At 39.7% G+C, this 18,745-nt stretch overlaps 1 protein-coding gene across 2 annotated transcripts in view; it reads left to right on the top strand.

Annotated features, from left to right (window-relative positions):
• The window catches only part of LOC104849475 (calcium-binding mitochondrial carrier protein SCaMC-1), a 38,581-nt gene extending 34,543 nt beyond the window's left edge, over window positions 1-4,038 (top strand). Inside the window, exon 8 of one of the 2 annotated variants that reach the window (XM_010605924.3) lies at window positions 2,171-4,038. In XM_010605924.3, coding sequence (XP_010604226.1) covers window positions 2,171-2,355 — 185 coding nt within the window. In that variant the 3' untranslated portion in view covers window positions 2,356-4,038. The remainder of the gene's footprint in view (window positions 1-2,170) is intronic. The other variant, XM_033758268.1, reaches the window with a different exon arrangement.
• The last annotated feature ends 14,707 nt before the right edge of the window (window positions 4,039-18,745 follow it).

The following is an 18,745-nucleotide window of genomic DNA, read 5'->3' as shown; positions in this document are numbered from 1 at the left end:
ATATTAAAACAGAAACACTAAACTTGCTGGAAGATAAGTTAGGCAGAACTCTGGAAGACATTGGCATAGGAAAAGACTTTATGAACAAATCCTCAGTAGCACGGGAACTAGCAGAAAGAATCAGCAACTGGGATCTCATCTTATTAAAAAGCTTCTGCACTGCAAAAGAAACCATCAACAGAACTAAGACACAACCTACAATGTGGGAAAAAATTTTTACCAGCTGCTCCTCAGACAAAGGACTATTATCTAGAATATATAAAGAACTCAAAACAACCAGCCCCCCCAAATATAAAATTCAAAAATGGGCATCTGAAATGAACAGACATTTCTCAGACAAAGAAGTAAAAGCAGCGAGTAAATATATGAAAAAATGTTCCACATCACTGGTCATTCAAGAGATGTAGATGAAAACAACACTGAGATTTCACCTCACCCCATAAAGAATGGCTGCAATCAAGAAATCAAATAACAAATGTTGGTGGGGTTGTGGGGAGAAAGGAACCCTTCTCCATTGTTGGTGGGAGTGCAGACTGGTGCAACCACTATGGAAATCAATATGGAGATACCTCAAAGAGCTGGGACTGGAGGTTCCATTTGACCCAGCCATCCTTCTGCTGGGTATCTTTCCAAAAGAACTAAAAGAATCATAGCACAGTGATATATGCTCACCTATGTTTATAGTGGTACAGTTTGTAACAGCTAAAACTTGGAAACAGCCCATTTGCCCATCAGTTGGAGACTGGATAAAGAAGATGTGGTTTTTCTATAAAATGGAATATTACTCAGCCATAAAGAATGAGAAAATAGATTCATTCATAGGAAAATGGATACATATTGAGGATATACTCCTAAGTGAAATAAATGTCACACATGTGTAAATACTGAATAGTTTCTCTGGTGTGAATAAACTGTAATAGTACATAAAATTCTAATGAGATAACTGACATTATGAAATGGGAAGCAAGGGGCTAAAGGCGTAGGGAAGGTGGGATGGGTAGGGGAAGGGTAATAAGGGAAAAGAAAAAATGTGAGAAAATGAAAAGATGGAAATAAAGTGTTTGTAAATGGAGAGGGGAGGAGGGGTTGAAGGGAGTGCAGGGACAAGGGGAAAAAATGAGAACCAAGACCTGTCATGTAGAGGTACAAGATCCCAACAATGAATGTAACTGTACTGTATCCCTAAAATTTACCAATAAATTCAATTATTTAATAAAAAAAAGAAATTTAATGGAGATAGAATTCAAACCCAGGCAGTCTGATTCAACTGTTGCCTAGCAGAGCCTCCCCACTCCTGCCAACTCCAGTCCAGGTCTTTGCATGGTTGCCATATTTGCCATTTCTGAAGTCAAGTTCTGACCATTTTCCACCTGTTCCGCCATCTTTGTAACTCTTGTGTCTCAGAGTAAATTCCAGTTCTAAATGGGAGTTCTGAAGCCATTAGTAATCTGGCCCCACCTATATTTTTTCATCTTTACTTCTTCACCCTACTTTCCTCATGTCCAGCAGCTTGGCACCACTCTGCACACCTTGGCTTTCTGTAGTAACAGCCATGACTGACAGCCAGCGCTGTGTTCCCGCCCTTGTCTTTGTTGTGCCAGTAACACAGACTTTCATTTCTCCTTTTCTTCCCTGTTGAGATACTTTTCAAGGCTAAGATTCTGTAAACTTTCCAAACCTTCTCCTTCTTCTACTTTGCAGAATTTATTCTCTCTTCACTGCTTGGCGAATGAGGGAGGAAGAGTTGGCAGAGGTGCGATAGAAAGTATATTGCTTTACAGCCAATCAATCATATGTTTTCAGCTTTACCATTTGCTAGCTCCATACTGTAGGACATACTGCTCCATCTTTCTAAGTCCTTAATTTCCTATTTATAAAATGACTGTATTTACCTTGTAGTGTTAGCATGGAAGATAACCCAGTATCTAGCACACAGTAATGATTCAACAAAGTACTATTATAGTACTATCGTCATTTTTATAGTCAAGGTGCTTACCATTATTTGCTATATAAAGAGAATTATATACAAATTTATTTTCTTGGGCCTGTTGAAATAATTTCATCTTTTCACAGTATTCTAGATATCATCATGAATCCTGATTATTTATGGTAATAATAATGAAACATGCTTTGATAATATCAGCTTGGTTCTTTTTTTAAAATTTTCTAGCCATGGTAGAAGGAGCCCCACAGCTCAATATGGTTGGCCTCTTCCGACGAATAATTTCCAAAGAAGGAATACCAGGGCTTTACAGAGGCATCACCCCCAACTTCATGAAGGTGCTCCCTGCTGTAGGCATCAGTTACGTGGTGTATGAAAATATGAAGCAAACTTTAGGAGTGATTCAGAAATGATGCTGAAGTTTTTGCTTCAGAATGACTATTGAAATTTTCAACAATCTTGAATGACTCCTAGAATTGTGACATGTTTATGGCAAAAGAAACTCTCTACTTTTTTCCCCTACAAAATGGAAGAGCATATCATCAATCACTTCAAATATCTGGGCTCAATTTTATGTATAAAAAAATCATGATTGAAATAGATTTTGAAAAAGCTACACAGTTGTACTTTATCTTTTCTGATTTGTCCTTCTGCAGATTTGTGCCCTGAATCCTCACCAGAAATGTGTTTCCTTGAACTAAATTTGCTTTGTGTAGTATAAAAAATAAATAAAGGAATTGTTGTCTTTAAAAATGGTCAGAAGACATTGAGACTTGTTTTATATACTTTGAGTGCCTTTGTAGACTTAAAAATTATACTTACAGAGCCACTAATAGAAAATCACTGTATATAAAATATATTTTACAGTAGCTAAATAAGTGTAGGGTTTATATCCTTAGGTTTCTTCAAGTGGATTAGGAATAAACAAGTGTCAGAATTTATAATGAAGGTCAATAAAATAATTTATTTCAGTGAGCACTTTTCTATCTTGCTTGCATTGTTATTTGGTTCCTAAGATTATATACTGATTGTCATATTTACTGTTAAATTATCAACATGGGGTAGCTTATTTGAGAGAGTCTCTTTATTCTATTTTTGCTTTGAAAAGCAGTAGGGAATAAAACCCCTTTACTTGCATCAGTTTCTGAAGAGCATCCCTCTGTTTGCCCTTTGTTTCCTACTATTTGAATCAGATTCTGTTTTAATCAGGAAGGCTTCTTGGAACCATTCTTAGTAAGCTTTTTAATGACCCAAAGTGGATTGAGTATGAGTAAATGTTACATGCTCATTTTTACTGCTGCTGAAGTTTTTTGAATCTGCTACTTTCAATCGGGTAGCACAAAGCTAAGAGAACAGTGCATATGGATAGTCGTGCGTGCTAATCCTATACGTTAGACACTGACAGGTAAATGAAAGCCCTCATTTGTAAACATATCCATCCATATTTTAACTTGTCTCAAATTTTGGGAACATGTTAGAAAATTATAACATTTAAAAATTTTTACTAAAACCATTTTTGTAGTCCACCATCTTGCCTAATTTGTGATTGAACTTAGAAAATAGTTATTAATCGAGAGTATTCTTAACACTTCTTAATCTCATTTGGCTTCTAATACTATCTGGTGTAAACTGTAACATTTTTGTGAAAATCCAGTGACATAATAGACATTTATTTTATTTGAACCTACCTCTTCTGTTTTGGGAACCAAAAAGAAAAAACGGACTTGTGTTTGCAAAACATATTCTAAAATATAGTTTCATTTATATTACTTATGCCTCATGAAAGTCTCAGTATTTTTATGCTACATATGATAATCACAGGACTGTATCTTCAGGGTTATTTGCACTTTTGAGTAATACAGAAAACACTGTTTTTTACTAAAAAACATAAAAGAATGAACTACTACCATTTATGAAATTCCTACTGGTGAAATATATGAAAACATGCATAGTTCATTATGAATTTAAGTTATTGCTTGTTGAACATTTGTAAGGTATGAATGTGATTTGTTTGTGTTTCTTGTATCTTTTTAAAAAAATGATCTTGTGTCTTTTAGAAAAATGCCCTGAGTAGAAGATTGCTTGTTTCAGGCATTTCTGCATATTACTTTCTGTTTTATATTAAAAATACGGTTATTTTTAACATGACTTGTTTGCTGATTTTTAAAACAATGTATAAGTAAAGCAAAAATTATATCATGCAGCTTACATCATTGCAGTTATTTGAATAGTGCTGTTCACATCAGGCTCCCTACAGTCTTTCTAAATATTTCAGCCTTTCCTGAGCAGCTGGAGCAGTTGTTGTGTGTATCACACATTTTGGCAAAAGTGGTACCATTTGGTGTTGTGCCAATGACCTGAGGTCTTGGGCCCTCTAGGCATCCAGTCACGGTCCTCGTCAGTCACTGTCAAGGGGCCCTTGGTTCCAGCAGCTGCTACACGCTTGGCATGGGAGCAGCTGGGAAAAGGTGCCCAGGCTTCAGCCTTTCTGGAAGAGCGAGGAATTGAATGGCACTTACTGCGCCCCTGCTCTTGGCTCATCCCTTTCCCTCTTTGACCTTAAGAGCACCCTCTGCAGTTTGCTGTAGGCCTCCTAGCATCTGTTCTGCAGGCAACTTAGGTGTTTCCAGAGACAGATGTGGCTTTAACTGAAAGCGATTTCTATTTTCTGCTCTTAAAAACCACAAAGGGAAGGAAATGCTTAAGGCTTTCCTGACATGAGACGAAAGGAAAAATAAGGGGAATAAATGCAGATTAGTATTTCACGAGGTTCTCTTGGTATAGGCTCTCAAACTGCCTTGCATCTTGGGAGGAAGTCTCAAGTGCCATAGGCAGTGGGTTCTGCGCGTGGAAGGATTGTTCGGTTCATTTTAACCTGAACAGCAGATCATTCCACCTACCGACTCCCAAGTTTCCAAAGCTTCACTGCTACACGGCAATGCAGCTTTATGGCCAGACACTCAGTAAACAGTGTCCTGGTTGAAAAGTAAACTATATAACAGTGTTGAGAGTTTTCAAGAGCACGGGGAGGAGATAGGCCGCTTAGGAGAAGGGGAAAGTTAGCTGTAACATGGAAAAGAATAATTCAAACGATCCAAGTTCTGAATCCTAGCTGGTGTGATGATTTGCCCATTTTGGAATGGTCCCCCTCATCCTCTTTTTTCATCCCATCCCTGAATTCTTGTCCTGGCTCTGTTTCTGAGAGAATCCAAACCATGGCTGTCCACACAGAGAGGTCTGGAAATACAAAATAATAATTTCATTTACAGAACAGCTAACAGCTACAAGTAGAGAGCAACACTAGAGGTCGGGAGGAGTGGGACAAAGGATTATGTCTTCAAATATGTGCCGGACATATGTTACTTCATTATCAGTTCAAAGTTATTAAAGGCCTCAGGCCAATTGGAATAATGCAACAAATGCAGTCAGAAAGAGCACAGACGAAGCTGATTAGCCTGGGCCGTAGCGCCCACCACTTGATTTTGCCTGAGTATGTCAATCATGTCCAAAAGACACTGCAAACTAAGGTGGGCGACTGCATGGATCTGGACAGATGTGAGCTATTCTCTGTACAGAAAATTGAAGAAGTTCAGTATCTTTCCCACCTTGTACTTTCACTGTTGTACAAGAAAAAGCACTCAGAATATATCGATGATCACTGTAGAAATGAGGAGGGGTTTGTTAGATGGAACACTTAGTGCTTTATGCAGTGCCCCTTCATGAAGATACACCTTCCATACAGCACTACTGCAAAAACTCATTAATAGAAGGCAACGTCTGTGTCTTGGCCTTAAATGTAGGTGGTTACTGAATATTTTCTAGCCATCCACCCTGACTTCAGTGGAAGCTATGGCTCATGACTAAAACCTCTCTGGTTATAGGTGCACATTTTAAAATTGTATTAGTTGGAACCCAGAAACATATGTAGGGGATGTCATGTGGTGTTTCCTAAGTGTGTAGAAGCCTTTGACTCCCACGAGGCCCTGACATCACACTACGAGTAACTGTCAGAGACTCAATCGAACACTAGGTGGCAGACTTCTCCCGGCTAGTTCTGCGGACTTCAATTATCTGGACGGGGATGTAACGCTTTGCAGCTTTGCTTTCTCCCTTTGCCTTGACCTGGAAAATCACTGGGCTTCCTTCTAGTCCAAATTTAGATTTCCTGCACAGACCATCGTTACCTTGTTTAGAGGAGTGAAATTCGGGTCAGCCTGTTACCATTCCAGGAGAGAAGGTGACAAAGAAGGACCTTTTCTGTAGCACTGAAGAGAAAGCCTTGTTACTTTTTCAAATATAGAAAAATTCCATATTTTACAAGGCAAATTAGAAAGCACAGAAAGAACGAGTATCACTGTTCATACAGAATCATAGGTAAATTTCGGATATGAAAACCTGTAACTGTAGAAAACTTAGGGTACTTGTTTTCATACTGCGATGAATATATTTTCATTTGCTTAAAATAATTCGAGAAGTATGTCACAATTTATGTTTGTAGTACAAGGGTAGTGAAATAAGAGAAAAATAAAAATAAGTAATAAAAGGCACCACAAATTTAGTTTTCTCCATTGCCTTTTAGGGATTTTATTTTCTCATTTGGTACAAGAGCTGTTTTTGTTGATTTGTGGGCACTCTGGTTGAAATGTTTTAAAAGTCAAATTTGGGTTTCAGATTAATAGACGTTTGCTTGGTTTAATCGGGAATAACAAGCATCAGAGGAAAAAATTTAATAGGACAAGCAGGTAATTCAGTCTGTATTTTTGGATTAATCTGGAATATCCTTTAGGTACAAGGAACAAGTAGAATAGGAATTTCAGTAAGAGAAAAATAGAAATTAGGATGTGGAAGAGAATGTTGGGTTCTGAAGTCAAGCAGACCACCCCCACTTGATCTAACAGCTGTCAAGTTCTGATGGCAGAAATTAAAGAAGCCTCACCTCCTTCACCGCTTTCACTTCCTCCTTCCTCTCACCCACCACTCATGCACTGTTTTCAGCTACCATTTTTTTTTTTACCTCCCAAGTGTCTCTTTCTCCTGGTCTGATAACTTGCCAGTAAAGCACTGCCAAGTGGTCACGCCCGTAAAAATGCCAGTCTGAATACCTTTGGGGAAAAAAAATGCTAGGAAATATAAAAAGAAAGCCAAGGTGATAAAACTGGCCTTGTTAAGCTGTTAAACTGTCAACCCTGCCAGAAATTGATATGTTTTCTATTTCATTTCTTTTCAGTTCCTTTCCTCCAAATTCTCAGAAAAAATTCTGTGCTTGAAAAAGAAACACAGACCAATAAACTCAATGAGAAAAGAAAGAAAGGAAGAAAGGAAGAAAGAAAAGAGCTAGAGCTTAGATCTAGTGATTTTTTTGGGGGCCCATTTTTAGGTATTGGTAAGATATTCTTACTAAATGATCAGTATATAAAGCTATTAAGAGATTTTTATTAAAACAGCAAATCAAAGATTATAAAAGATCAAAAGGATAAAGCGCTTTCAAAGACACTGGGGTAAATTTATTTAGCTTCTCAGTTTTAATTATGTTTATTTTAATATTTGCGACATTGTTTTTACTATATGACACCAAAATGTACTTTGTATTTAAATACCAATACTAATGATTTTCACTATTTTTTTTTTTCATTTTTAAAGCTCTAACACCGCCCCTCCACATCTGACTGTAATGAAAGTAGCTACAAAAGTCTCCACTCATTGCTCAAACAATGGAATCAGAATTTCTGAGGTGGGACACGGGCACCTGTATTTTTTAAGGTCCCCCCAGGTGATTCCAATGTGTAGGCAGGGTAAGAACTACCGCAAACTGATTTCATTCTGACCACAATAAATACAAATAATGTCTTCAGTAGCTGGGGTTAAAGAACTATAAATGAAAGTCAGTATTTCAATGCCCTCCTAAGTAGTGGAGTAGTGATTAGATATGGGATTAAACATTGAGTCAAGGAAGCTCTAAATTTTTGACTCCCCCAAATGAAAGGATAAATTTGCCTTTTAGCCCAGGTGGGAAGACAGCACGAATAAATGACAAGGTGGAAGAAGTGGGAAGATGGAGGATTGAGTTTTTTTTTTAACCTGTTCCTAAGTATCAAAGTACATCAATTTATTCTGAATAGAATTTAAAGAATCACAGATTTTAAAAACAAAAGTAGCCAATTCTCTTTCATTTCAAAAATAACTATCATCGCAAAGTAACATGTAAACAAACCTCTACACTGCTCAATGAATTCTTTCCAAGGATTGAGTTTTGTACAGATGAAATTTCTATTCATGAAATACCCACGTCAAAAACAGTTGTGGGATTTCAGGAACAGGTCTAGGCTAGACATACACAGTTGAGCGTCCAGGCATCTAGAGGTTATCTAAAGTTACAAGGTCAGAAAATCGTCTAAGAAGTGGATGAAGACCATTCCTCTAGCAGGAGGTTCAAGAGAGGATGAGGAAACAGCCAAGGTTGTGAGAAGGAGCAGTTGGCGATGTTACCGGACTTTGGGGTGCTGGAGTCTCCAGTTGGAGGTGATTTTTAGGTTTTTGTCCTGAACAAAGAATCAGTGAAACAAGCATAAATGGTGATAAAGTTTTACATTTATTAAAGGTAGGAAAAAACACTCTGTAGAGCGAGTTCGGGCCAAGTACACGTAGGAAAAAAGGAGAGAGAGAGAAAAAAACACCCTACGGTGTGATGCCGTGAGGACACACGGGCTATGGTCTCCATTTTATAGTTCCACACCGGCATCACGTCCAGGTCATCCTATCAAAAACCTGCTCGAGTTCTCGCGAGAAGTCCACAGGCGGGTTTTTTTGGTGCGTGGTCTGCGCATGTGTCATGTCCTTTCTCAGCGGTTTTAGCCGCTTCCTGCTTTCCTACCTCAGGGAGGTCAGTGGTCGCCTGAGGTGAACTGGGACAGAGAACCTACCCTTCCTTGTATCTTTTTCTTTCACTCCAGAGAAAGAAGAGGACAAAAAGAAGTAGGTGACACTTGCTGCTTTCACACAATTAATTTTCTCGAGCAGTGCTAATGTCCATAGTGTAAGCACAGAGGGCAGATAGCTTGATTTGCCCTGCGTTAAACTGGGCGCTGAAATGCATAGAAAGGGAAAAGAAAAGAAAGAGAATTGAGACTCTGGGGATAGAACATTAGGTTAGGACTTTTAAATCCAAGTGGGGTTAGGGAGAAGGAGAGGACCAATTCATAGAGAAGTATACGGGTAGGTGAATGAAGTCCCTAAATAATTGGAAGAGTAAGAGGAGTGGGAATGATTAGTAAATAAACTGGAAGGAGAAACTTGGGCCAGGCAGAGATTTTGAGTTGTAAGTCTGACAGAACAGTTTGGGATGATAGTTACTGGTGACCCAGCAACCTAACTTCAGTGACTCAGACGGAGTGACCAGGAAATTGGGGGGGGGGACGTGACAACAGTGGGGATAGGTGGGTGCGTAGTGAGACCTTCGGTGGAGCAGGGGTTTTACAAGAGAGGGGAATGGTCTACAAGGGGAAGTGGGCAGTGTGGAGCACAGTATCCCACCAGCCACGCGGCGGAGAGCAAGGGGTGTTCTTATAGGGTGTTTAAGTCACTCTCCTTGTCTGAAACTGGCAATTTAAAGGAGGGGAGTTTGTTTTGGCTTACATTTTTAGTTTGTGGTTGGCCTGCTCCAGTGCAAGAAGGCATGGTGGAAGGGTCCGGTAGAGGAGAGCTGCTCACCTCATGGCATCCAGGAAGGATAGGGTCAAGGGAGGAGCTGGGGAGGAAAATAAAACCTCCCAGGCCGTGCCCCAGTGACGTAGAGCAGATCCACCTCCCACCCCAAGCCATGTATCACATCCCATAATCCCGTCACCTTCCACAAGCCCTGCCTCCTGGCACAGGATGCTTTGGTGGGACATCCAGACATAAACTTTCACGTAGGGGATGGGGTTTTTAAGGAAAAGGGATCAAGAGGGGGAGGGAGGAGGGGGAGCTCACAGGGGAAAGAACTTCTAGGAAAGCTGGTGAAGGGGAGAGTTTAAAACATGTTTATAACACATAGGAATATGAGGCAGCATTGATACCACGTCAGTCCCCTCTCTGGCAGGCTGGGGCTTGTGGCTGTGCCCTAGCGTTGTTCTCTGTGACCTGATGCAGGTCACTACTTACTAACTGTCACTGGGAGAACATCAGGGAGGAAGCTCTAGTAGGTCCATCCTGGGAGGGTGCCAAGGTCAGCTGGCCAGTAAGTCCAAACTGAGTCGTCCGTTCACGTGACATGCACCAACCCCAAGCATGAGAGGGTGGAGGAGTCCAGAGAACTGTGGGAGGCGGGTGTGATGAGCAAGCAGCAGGGATTGGGGGCATTCTGGAGTCAGTGTGGTGACCTGGATTTCTCGGGGGGGGGGGGGGACTTTATAATTCAGTCTCACTGAAGTCTAGTGTGGGTGGGTGTGGTTCATTTAAAAGGGTAGGAATAGGATGAGTGGAAGACATGGCTTTCAAAGAAGGCTACATAGTAATTACCCCACAATGACAAGCTTGAAAATAATGAAAGGACATTAAACAATGAAGAATACAGAGGCGGTGCCTTTGAAATCAAGAATAGCCAATTAAACTGTTTTGTTATGCAATTCTCATTCATTAGCCATTGAATTACCTCTGGCTCTATGTGCTGGTTCCCTAAAGTTAATTTTTATTCCATTAGGAAGGAATAAATCAAATCCAGTGAAAGGAAATCTGGCTTCTTTACTATCTACAGGAGGAGGGGCTTGAACCAAAAGTCTTTTTGTGTTTTAATATATTTTAGTCTCAATAAAGAGGATCCTGAGGGTTAGGAAAAGAGGTCAGGTTTTATCTTTTCCACTTGAAGTACATAAATAGAATAGAAAGAAGTAGTGAGATGTACATAATTGTAAAGAAGATGAAATCAATCTAGAAAATCCCATATGTTAACAGGAACACACAAAGTGTTCATGTTGTCTATGAAAATATAGTAATCAATGCAAAGTTTTTGTCGATACCTGCTGACCAGAGTTTTGTTAAGCATCAGGTGTACGCAGAGTTAAGGAATATGTTGCCCTTATAACACATCATCTACTGACACGGAAAAACAATTCAATATACAGCAGTAATTGCTGTAGTATGAGTTGGTTCAGTGAGTTGTGAATACCACAAGCAGGAGTGCTGACAAGGTGTCATAAAGGAGATGGAATTTTTGCTCAACCTTTGAAGGATGAGGGGAATTTTCCTGCACAAGAAAGATACATAAAGGATGTTGTGGAGAAAGATGACAGCGTAGGTAAAGGAAGGAAGACAGGGAAGAATGTATTTGGGAAAATGCAAAGTAGCTCTTAGTAATTTTCATTGGGGAGAAGGGCAAAAGCTTTGATTAGAAGGAGATTAATACTGCTTACATGCTAAGGAGTTGGATTTCATTAAAAAAAAAAAAAGCCCATTGAAGGAGTTTAATCAGAGGGGACTGACCTGGTCTGCTTTGTCTTTGTCTTTCTGAAAAAAGTGGAGGGAGGGAATTGGAGGCAGGTCTGGAATGCAGGCAGAGGTGAAGTTCTTACTTTTCAGACCTGTTTCTTGTGTATCAAGCAAGGCATTTGGTATATAGTTGGTACTGTACTTGAAAAATATTTTTCAAAGGAATAAAAGAAATAGACAAGATTTCTGAGTTGAGACGATAGATACAGGATGTTGGGAGGATCCACATCTGGGGATAGCTGTGCCCCTCTTCTGTTGTGTGCTGAATTAGTCATCCCATGCCTCATGACCCTGCTGGCCCATAAAAGCAATGTACCGGGTAGGAAGATTGAAAAGGAAAGAAACACTGAAGAGCTGGCATTGCAGTAGCTGAGGGATGAGAGTTTCAAAAAGGAAGGAATAGCCATCTTCATATCATATAGCAGACATGTCCACGGAGGACAAGGTCTTTGGGTTTTGCCAGGGCTGAGATCTTGAGTGTCTTCTGCAGGAAGAGTTCAGCAACAGATCCCAGATGGCCGTGGGCTGAAGAATAAAGGGAGGAAGAGAGGGCATCAGTAGGGTAGATATAAAAGATTTAGCTATGAAGGGAATAGGGGGAGCAGGTAGCTTGAGAGAGAGGAATGATCAAAATGTGTGTGTGTGTGTATGTGTGTGTGTGTGTGTGTGTGTGTGTGTGTGTGTGTGTATTTAAAGGGTGCTAGATTTATTTATTTTAGAAAAGCTACGAGGTAGTAAAGACAGAATAATAGAGATAGGCTTAAATATGAATAATTGCAATATTTTGATATTTGATAGTTTTAAATTGGAAAACTGGTTTTTAAAAAAATGGATTCTGGATTGAAAAGTAGGAAACATGGGTCTGGTCCCTGCACAGGTACTAACCAGTCATGTGAGCCTTACCCAGTTATGGATCCACTCTGAGCCTTCATCTTTTCCTTTCTCAGACAAATGAAGTTTTGTGAAATTTCTTTATGCAATAAAATTCTGTGTTTCTAGGTGTTGTACGTTTGGCAGTATGAACACATAAGAATGAGACTTGTCCCAAAGTGCAATTTGCTTTGACTGTAACTTAGATTCTTCATCTTTGGAATTTTGCTTTATTTATGTTATCTCTGAGAACAAAGGAGATTAGTATGTGAGAATGAGTATATGAGACTTAAACAAGTAGTGTGAAAGCCACATTTCTAGTCTTTAATAATCATGCTAATATTCTTGACCTAGAGACTGTGCATGTTTTCCCTATTTTGTATATATTACCCCAGAGTATGAAATCTTAGCAGAAGGGGAACCAAAATTAAATTAGCTCCTTATCTAAAGCTCTTAGATGCCCTGGTACAAACCTCTCAAGGATAATAAACTAATCATTTCCCTATGGATGGTGAAATTATGGTTTGCATAATTATTTCCTCACGATTTAATTGAAAATATTAAAGATTAAGTGCACCAATTCCAGGGACTCTAATTCAGGAAAACACATTTCCATCTTTCATCTCTGAAGCACTTGCAGCCTGTAAAGTTTAAACAGAAATGCTTGTGCAAAACAAAGATAAGTTTAGATGTGGAGTTGGGCCCTTAAAATGTGACCCCTAGGCCGATGAGAGGTGCCTTTCTAGACTTCTGTGAGGAGCAGAGACTAGGACTTGCCTTGCCCTTCCTTTGACTTCCTACTTGGGCCCGTCAGTATTACCGTAAAAGATCTGCCAGTGCCACTGGGGCATTCACACCACCAGACCTGGGTCACTCAGGAATTGCTGGCTTGTTGTCACCGTACGAATAGACCCGTGCCCAGCTCTCTGCTGCAGCCTGAGACATAGGCCTCCGCCTCCTAAGCTCTCATTTCAGGGGAACGACCAGCCATCCTCAGTGCCTCCTGTTTTTCTCTCCCTAGGCCGGATGTGTCACATATTACTTTGGATTTTGCCCGTCCTCTGGCTTCCTGTTCTCTTGCTATGCTCCTTGCTCTGACTACAGCAAAACCTACTCCTCCTGCTTCCTTCTGTCTCCCTTCATATCCACACTGCTGCCAAGGCTGAGTTCGGGATTGTGGCACTCGAGGCCCTTCTGGTTTGGCCCTCTAATGCTTCTGAAATCTTCTCTTTCATCTCACCTGCTTTCATGTCTAGATTCCTGCCGACAGTGGTGGTTCCTCCTTCTATCTCCTTGCCTGTGTCTGCCTGTGTTACTCTTGCCCATGGCCTTTTCCGTCTCAACTCCTCTGCATGTTTTATGTCACCTTTTCTTTGAAGTTTTCCTAGTCCAATCTCTGCAATAACTTAGAGAAGGAATTGACCATTTCATTGTCCTGTTCCTCTAGTGACCTAGATTAGATATTCTACACTGTATTTAGAGGTTTAGTTTCACCTACCTTCACAATTAGACTCTGAGCTTCTTAAGACTACATCTCGCTCATCTTTGTCTCTTGGTAGCTAGCAAGCACTAGGAAGTACTCAATCTATGCATGTTAAGTGATCTGAATTTTGTCTCACTCTTCCCTTCTTCCCCAGCTGTCTCTTTCATTTTTATTGTCACAAAAGTATTTCTCATACAATAGAGAACTTTTGTTTTGGACACGTCCTAGTACTAATACTACATAATTGCTTACATTTATAGGGTGCTTTCAAAAGACCTGACATAGATTCTAAGACCTTTACATACGGTGTTTTCTTTATTCCCCATATCAGCCATGTGAGGAAAGTTTTATTGTCCTTATTTGATACATGAAGAAACCCGGCCTCAGATATGATACAGTTTGGTGAATGTCACAGCAAACCCAGGAACTTCTGAGAACAACTTGTGTACGCTTAGTTACCTTAAATAGGCCATTTCCTGTGAGGAGATACCATTTGTTGAAAACATGTTAGCTACATAATCTCAATCGATTGTTTAGAAATATCTTAAAATTGCACAAAAACATATGAATACTTTTTTTATTTCAAAGAAAAACGTCACAGTAAAAGTTTTTGAGCAGCCATTCTAAACCTGTCCAACTGCCTCGAAAAAGCCACTACTCTGCATTTTGTGTGTGTTCTTCCAGATCTATCTCTGTGTTTTTGTATATACTGTTTATACCTACATTAACTTAGGGTAAAAGTAAGAGGGTAGAAGGAGTGAGGTCCCAAAGTATCATTGATTAAATGAAGTGGAAGTTTATATTTCCTCCTTATAGTCGTAGGTGAGCAGTGGGGCGATGGACTCTGCCCACACGGCTGAAGCCTCTCCTTCTGTCTTAGCCTGGTCTTCTGGTTGAAGACAGGCCAAGGGTAGTGTCAAAGTTCTTCATCAGGAAGAGTGGAAATGCACAGAGGTGTGGTAAGGAACAGAACTCAGAGAGACACAAGACCACTTTTGCTGATGTGCTGTTGGTGAGATGAAGACATTTCCATATTTTTTTTTGTTGTTGTTTTGTAGCCAGGCTGGTCTTGAACTCACAGTGATCCTCCTGCCTCAGCCTCCTGAGTGCTGGGATTACAGGTGTGTGCCACCATGCCCAGCTTGACATTTCCATATTGAGCAGTTGAATGTATTTACACAGTTGTTAACAATACTTGAAAGCCTTCTTTCTATATATTCTTAGTACTATTTGATATTACTGGATTTTAACATGTTTGCCAACCAAATATGTGAGAAATGACATCTCATTTTTTTGAAGTTTTTTCTTGGTGGTTATAATTCTTGCTCTGTATTATACTTTAATCTTTTATCTGGGAATATACACTAAACTTTTCTCTGTCTTTGTTAACTCTGTGTGATTGGATTTCTTAACTTTGGCACTATTGACATTTTGGGCTGGACAGTTCATTGGGACAGGAGGCTGTCTGTGTGTACAGGATTTTAGTAGTATTCCAGCTTCTATTAGAGGCCAGTAAAGCATTGTCTCTTTGTCTAAGTTTTGATAACCAAAAATGTCTCCAGGTATAGCCACAGGTCCTCTGGTGAGCAAAACTTCTACTTGAGAACCACTGACTGAGACAAAGTTTAATTCTTAGTGCAATCAAATTGGTAATGCTTTTCTTAGGATTTTATTTTTTGTGTCATATTTAAGAAAGCCTTTCCTACACCTAAACGATAATGGTGTTGCATTTTATATTTTCTGGTACTTAGTACTTAAAAGATTTAGGTCTTTAATGCTCTAGAGTTTTTTTTGTAAAATGGGACCCGAAGCTATGTGGAAGACCCAGTTTATATCCCACCCCAAGCTGTTGGCTGTGCCTACTCCCCTGTGTCTCAGCCTTGCTTCCTGGGCAGAGTAACCTTGGAGATGGCTCTGCTTGTTCCTTGGCTCTCATGGCACTCAGAGCCACAGTCTGAGGACCCCTTTTATGCAGCCCTTGTTGATGGAGAGAGCTGGCCACCCTGAAGTCTGGCTGGCTGGGACACTCACAGAGGCTCTGAGTTTCAAGTGGCTTCCTGGAACGGCCAGGAAGCAGGAGGATGCTAAAGCCCAAGCAAGTGCACATTTGTCACTGGCAGAGAAGAGAGGAAGGAACAAGTCAGCCTTTAAATGGCCTGTGTGTCCTCCTCACAGTGCTCCAAGACACAGTGGTTTCACATGGTTCCCTGGAGAGGTCCTGCATGACCGAGCAGTACTGTCTAACCCTTCCTGGCATCCTCGCTCCCTTCTTCCCAAAATGAAGTGTCAGCACTCGGACTGTTCCCCAGGACTGTTCTACAGTCAAAAATGCACTTTAACATGTATCCACTATGATAACTTAAAACTTTTATCGAATTGACCATTTTTATTTCACCCTGAGGATGATTTTGCTGCAAATAACACAAATTACAACTGAAAGTAGCAGGACCAAGACTAGGTTAAGGTGAGTAAGAGACTCACCTTGGGTGCAAATTGGGGAGGAGGCAAACTTAACAATAAAGGTAGATATTTTAATGCGGTACTTTACAATATAAAAATAAATGAACAGATACTTCTCACAAGAAGAAATACAAATGCCCAATACATAGGTGAAAAAATGGGCAACATTTCTGGCCGTTAGAGAAATGCAAATCAAAATAAGACAGGTTTCATCTTACTCTAGACAGAATGGCCATCATCAACAAGTCAAATGATGACAAATGCTGACAAGGGTGCAGGGGGAAAGGAACCCTTCTACATTGTTGTTGGGAATGTAAACTATCCAAGGGCGATCAATCCTCTGGCTACCTAAAAGGGGACGGCAAAGGCAAAAGAAAAAAGACAATAGAGACTCTCATAATTTCAAATACTGGGGGCGGGGCTGGGAAATCAGGGCCACAGAGTGGGCAAAGATAAAGTCTCTCCAGGCTGGTACATTGTGAGACCATAATGTTAAGTGAAGTAAATCAGACATACAAGCTTAAATATCACATGGTCTCTCTTGTATGAGACACCCATCATTTATTGGGTGCACACAAAACAATAATTGGAGGGAACATCGAGTGACCTAGCGGGTAGTGGTAATCCTAGGACAATGAGGAGTTGATGAAGATCTTAAGTCATGAGGTTCTTTGAGGAGGACTGTACAGAGAGCATTCTAACAGTAGTGGGTGGGATGACTCAAGTTTGACAAGGAATGAATCCCCCCTCAGGTGAGCCTTTCTCTTTTGTTTTACTGCTGGTTTCTTTAAGAACCAGGATGTCTTCAGTCGATGTAATCTTGCTGGTGAGCGCCCACAGCCTCACGGAACCATTGAGGCCTCCTCAGCTGTGACTGGAGACCAAACAGTTATGTTTCCACATTCCATACATAGCTGGTGCAGGGGCAAGGTACATTGAGCCTCAGATAGCTGTAGTCATACTTCAATTATGAAATTTATGTAGAAATGCTTCTGACAGAAATGTAGTATGACAAGTTTAGAAATCAATATGGATAGTCCTCAAAAAAATCTAAAACTAGAAATTCTGTTTCACCCAGCTATCCCTTTTCTCAATATCTTCCCAAAAGAGTTAAGGGCATCGTGTTCCAGTGATGCATACATGCTATGGTGATTAGCAACACCACACATAATAGCTAAATCTTGGAAGCAGCCAATCAGTCCATCAACACATGAATGGATAAAGAAAACATGGCATTTATACACAATGGAGTACTACTCTGCCATAAAGAATGATAAACTCGAGTCATTTGTAGGAAAATGGGTGCATTTTGAGGCCAAAATGTTAAGTGAAGTAAATCAGACATACAAGCTTAAATATCACATTGTTTCTTTTGTATGAGACACCCAAAATATAAATAGAAAAAATCAAAGATAGATAATAGGAAATAGGGATATAGATCTTTTGCAAATAGGAAGGGCACTAAGAGATGGAGGAGGGAATTGGAAGGGGATGAAATAAGAAGTCAGATGTGTTTTGTGCATGTACCAACTCCCTACCAGGAATGGCATCATTATGTACTACAAACATGTACTCCTTATGTATTCATGAGGCTGTTTTAAGATTCTCTTTTCTCTGACATGATATTTACTCCTATGCTGATATTGCACTCTTCTAATTGCCTGTTCATGCACTGAGTTTCTTTGATAGGTTTCTTTCTTTCTTTTTTTTTCTTTTTCTTTTTTTTTTTTGGTACCGAGGATTGAACTTGGGTCCTTGCGCTTTCAAGGCAGGCCACCAAACCACTGAGCTAAATCCCCGACCCTGATAGGTTTCTTAATGTTGAATTATTCTTGTACTTTTGGGATATATTCTACATGGTTTTGGTATAGTATTTAAAAAAACTGCTGGAACTCAATTTGCTACATAGGGTTTTTATATTTAGGCTCATAAAGGAGATGAATTATATAATTTTCTTAGATTCTGTCTAATTTTATTATTATTTTATGCTAGAACTGCAAAGTCTTTTGGATATGTTGCTACGGTTTTGTGCTTTGGAATGGTTGGTATAAAATAGAAATTGTTACTTGAAATTCGGTGTAGCTTTGTGTGACTCCATTGTTAGTTTTCTGTCTTTATTAGACATAGAGTTTTCATTGTTACTTCATTTTATTTGATGACTACTGATACTGATACATGCGTTTTATGCATTTGTTTTTGGAGGAGGGAAGCTAATTTTTCTTCCTGTAAAAGGTTTATTCCATTAGGCTTTCACATATATTCACATAAAGTTATTCTTTGTATTTTTTCCCAATTAAAAAATTTTTGTATCTATTATCATATTGTCCTATTTGTTGTTTATAATTATTCTACTCTCTTTCTGTTTTGACCTTGAAAAAAATTAAATGTTATGTTGTCATTTGAAAGAACCTGCTTGGTCTGGGGATTTAATTCAGTGGTTCCTTGCCTGCTTGGCAAGTGCAAGGTCTTGAGTTCAATTTCTGGCACCAAAAAACCAAACCAAACCAAAACAAAAACCCCAGAAACCT

This window comes from Fukomys damarensis, unplaced genomic scaffold (genome assembly GCF_012274545.1).
Source record: "Fukomys damarensis isolate Sample0158 unplaced genomic scaffold, DMR_v1.0_HiC HiC_scaffold_33, whole genome shotgun sequence".
In the NCBI taxonomy this organism is placed as follows: domain Eukaryota; kingdom Metazoa; phylum Chordata; class Mammalia; order Rodentia; family Bathyergidae; genus Fukomys; species Fukomys damarensis.
This window is presented reverse-complemented; position numbering and strand designations above follow the sequence as displayed.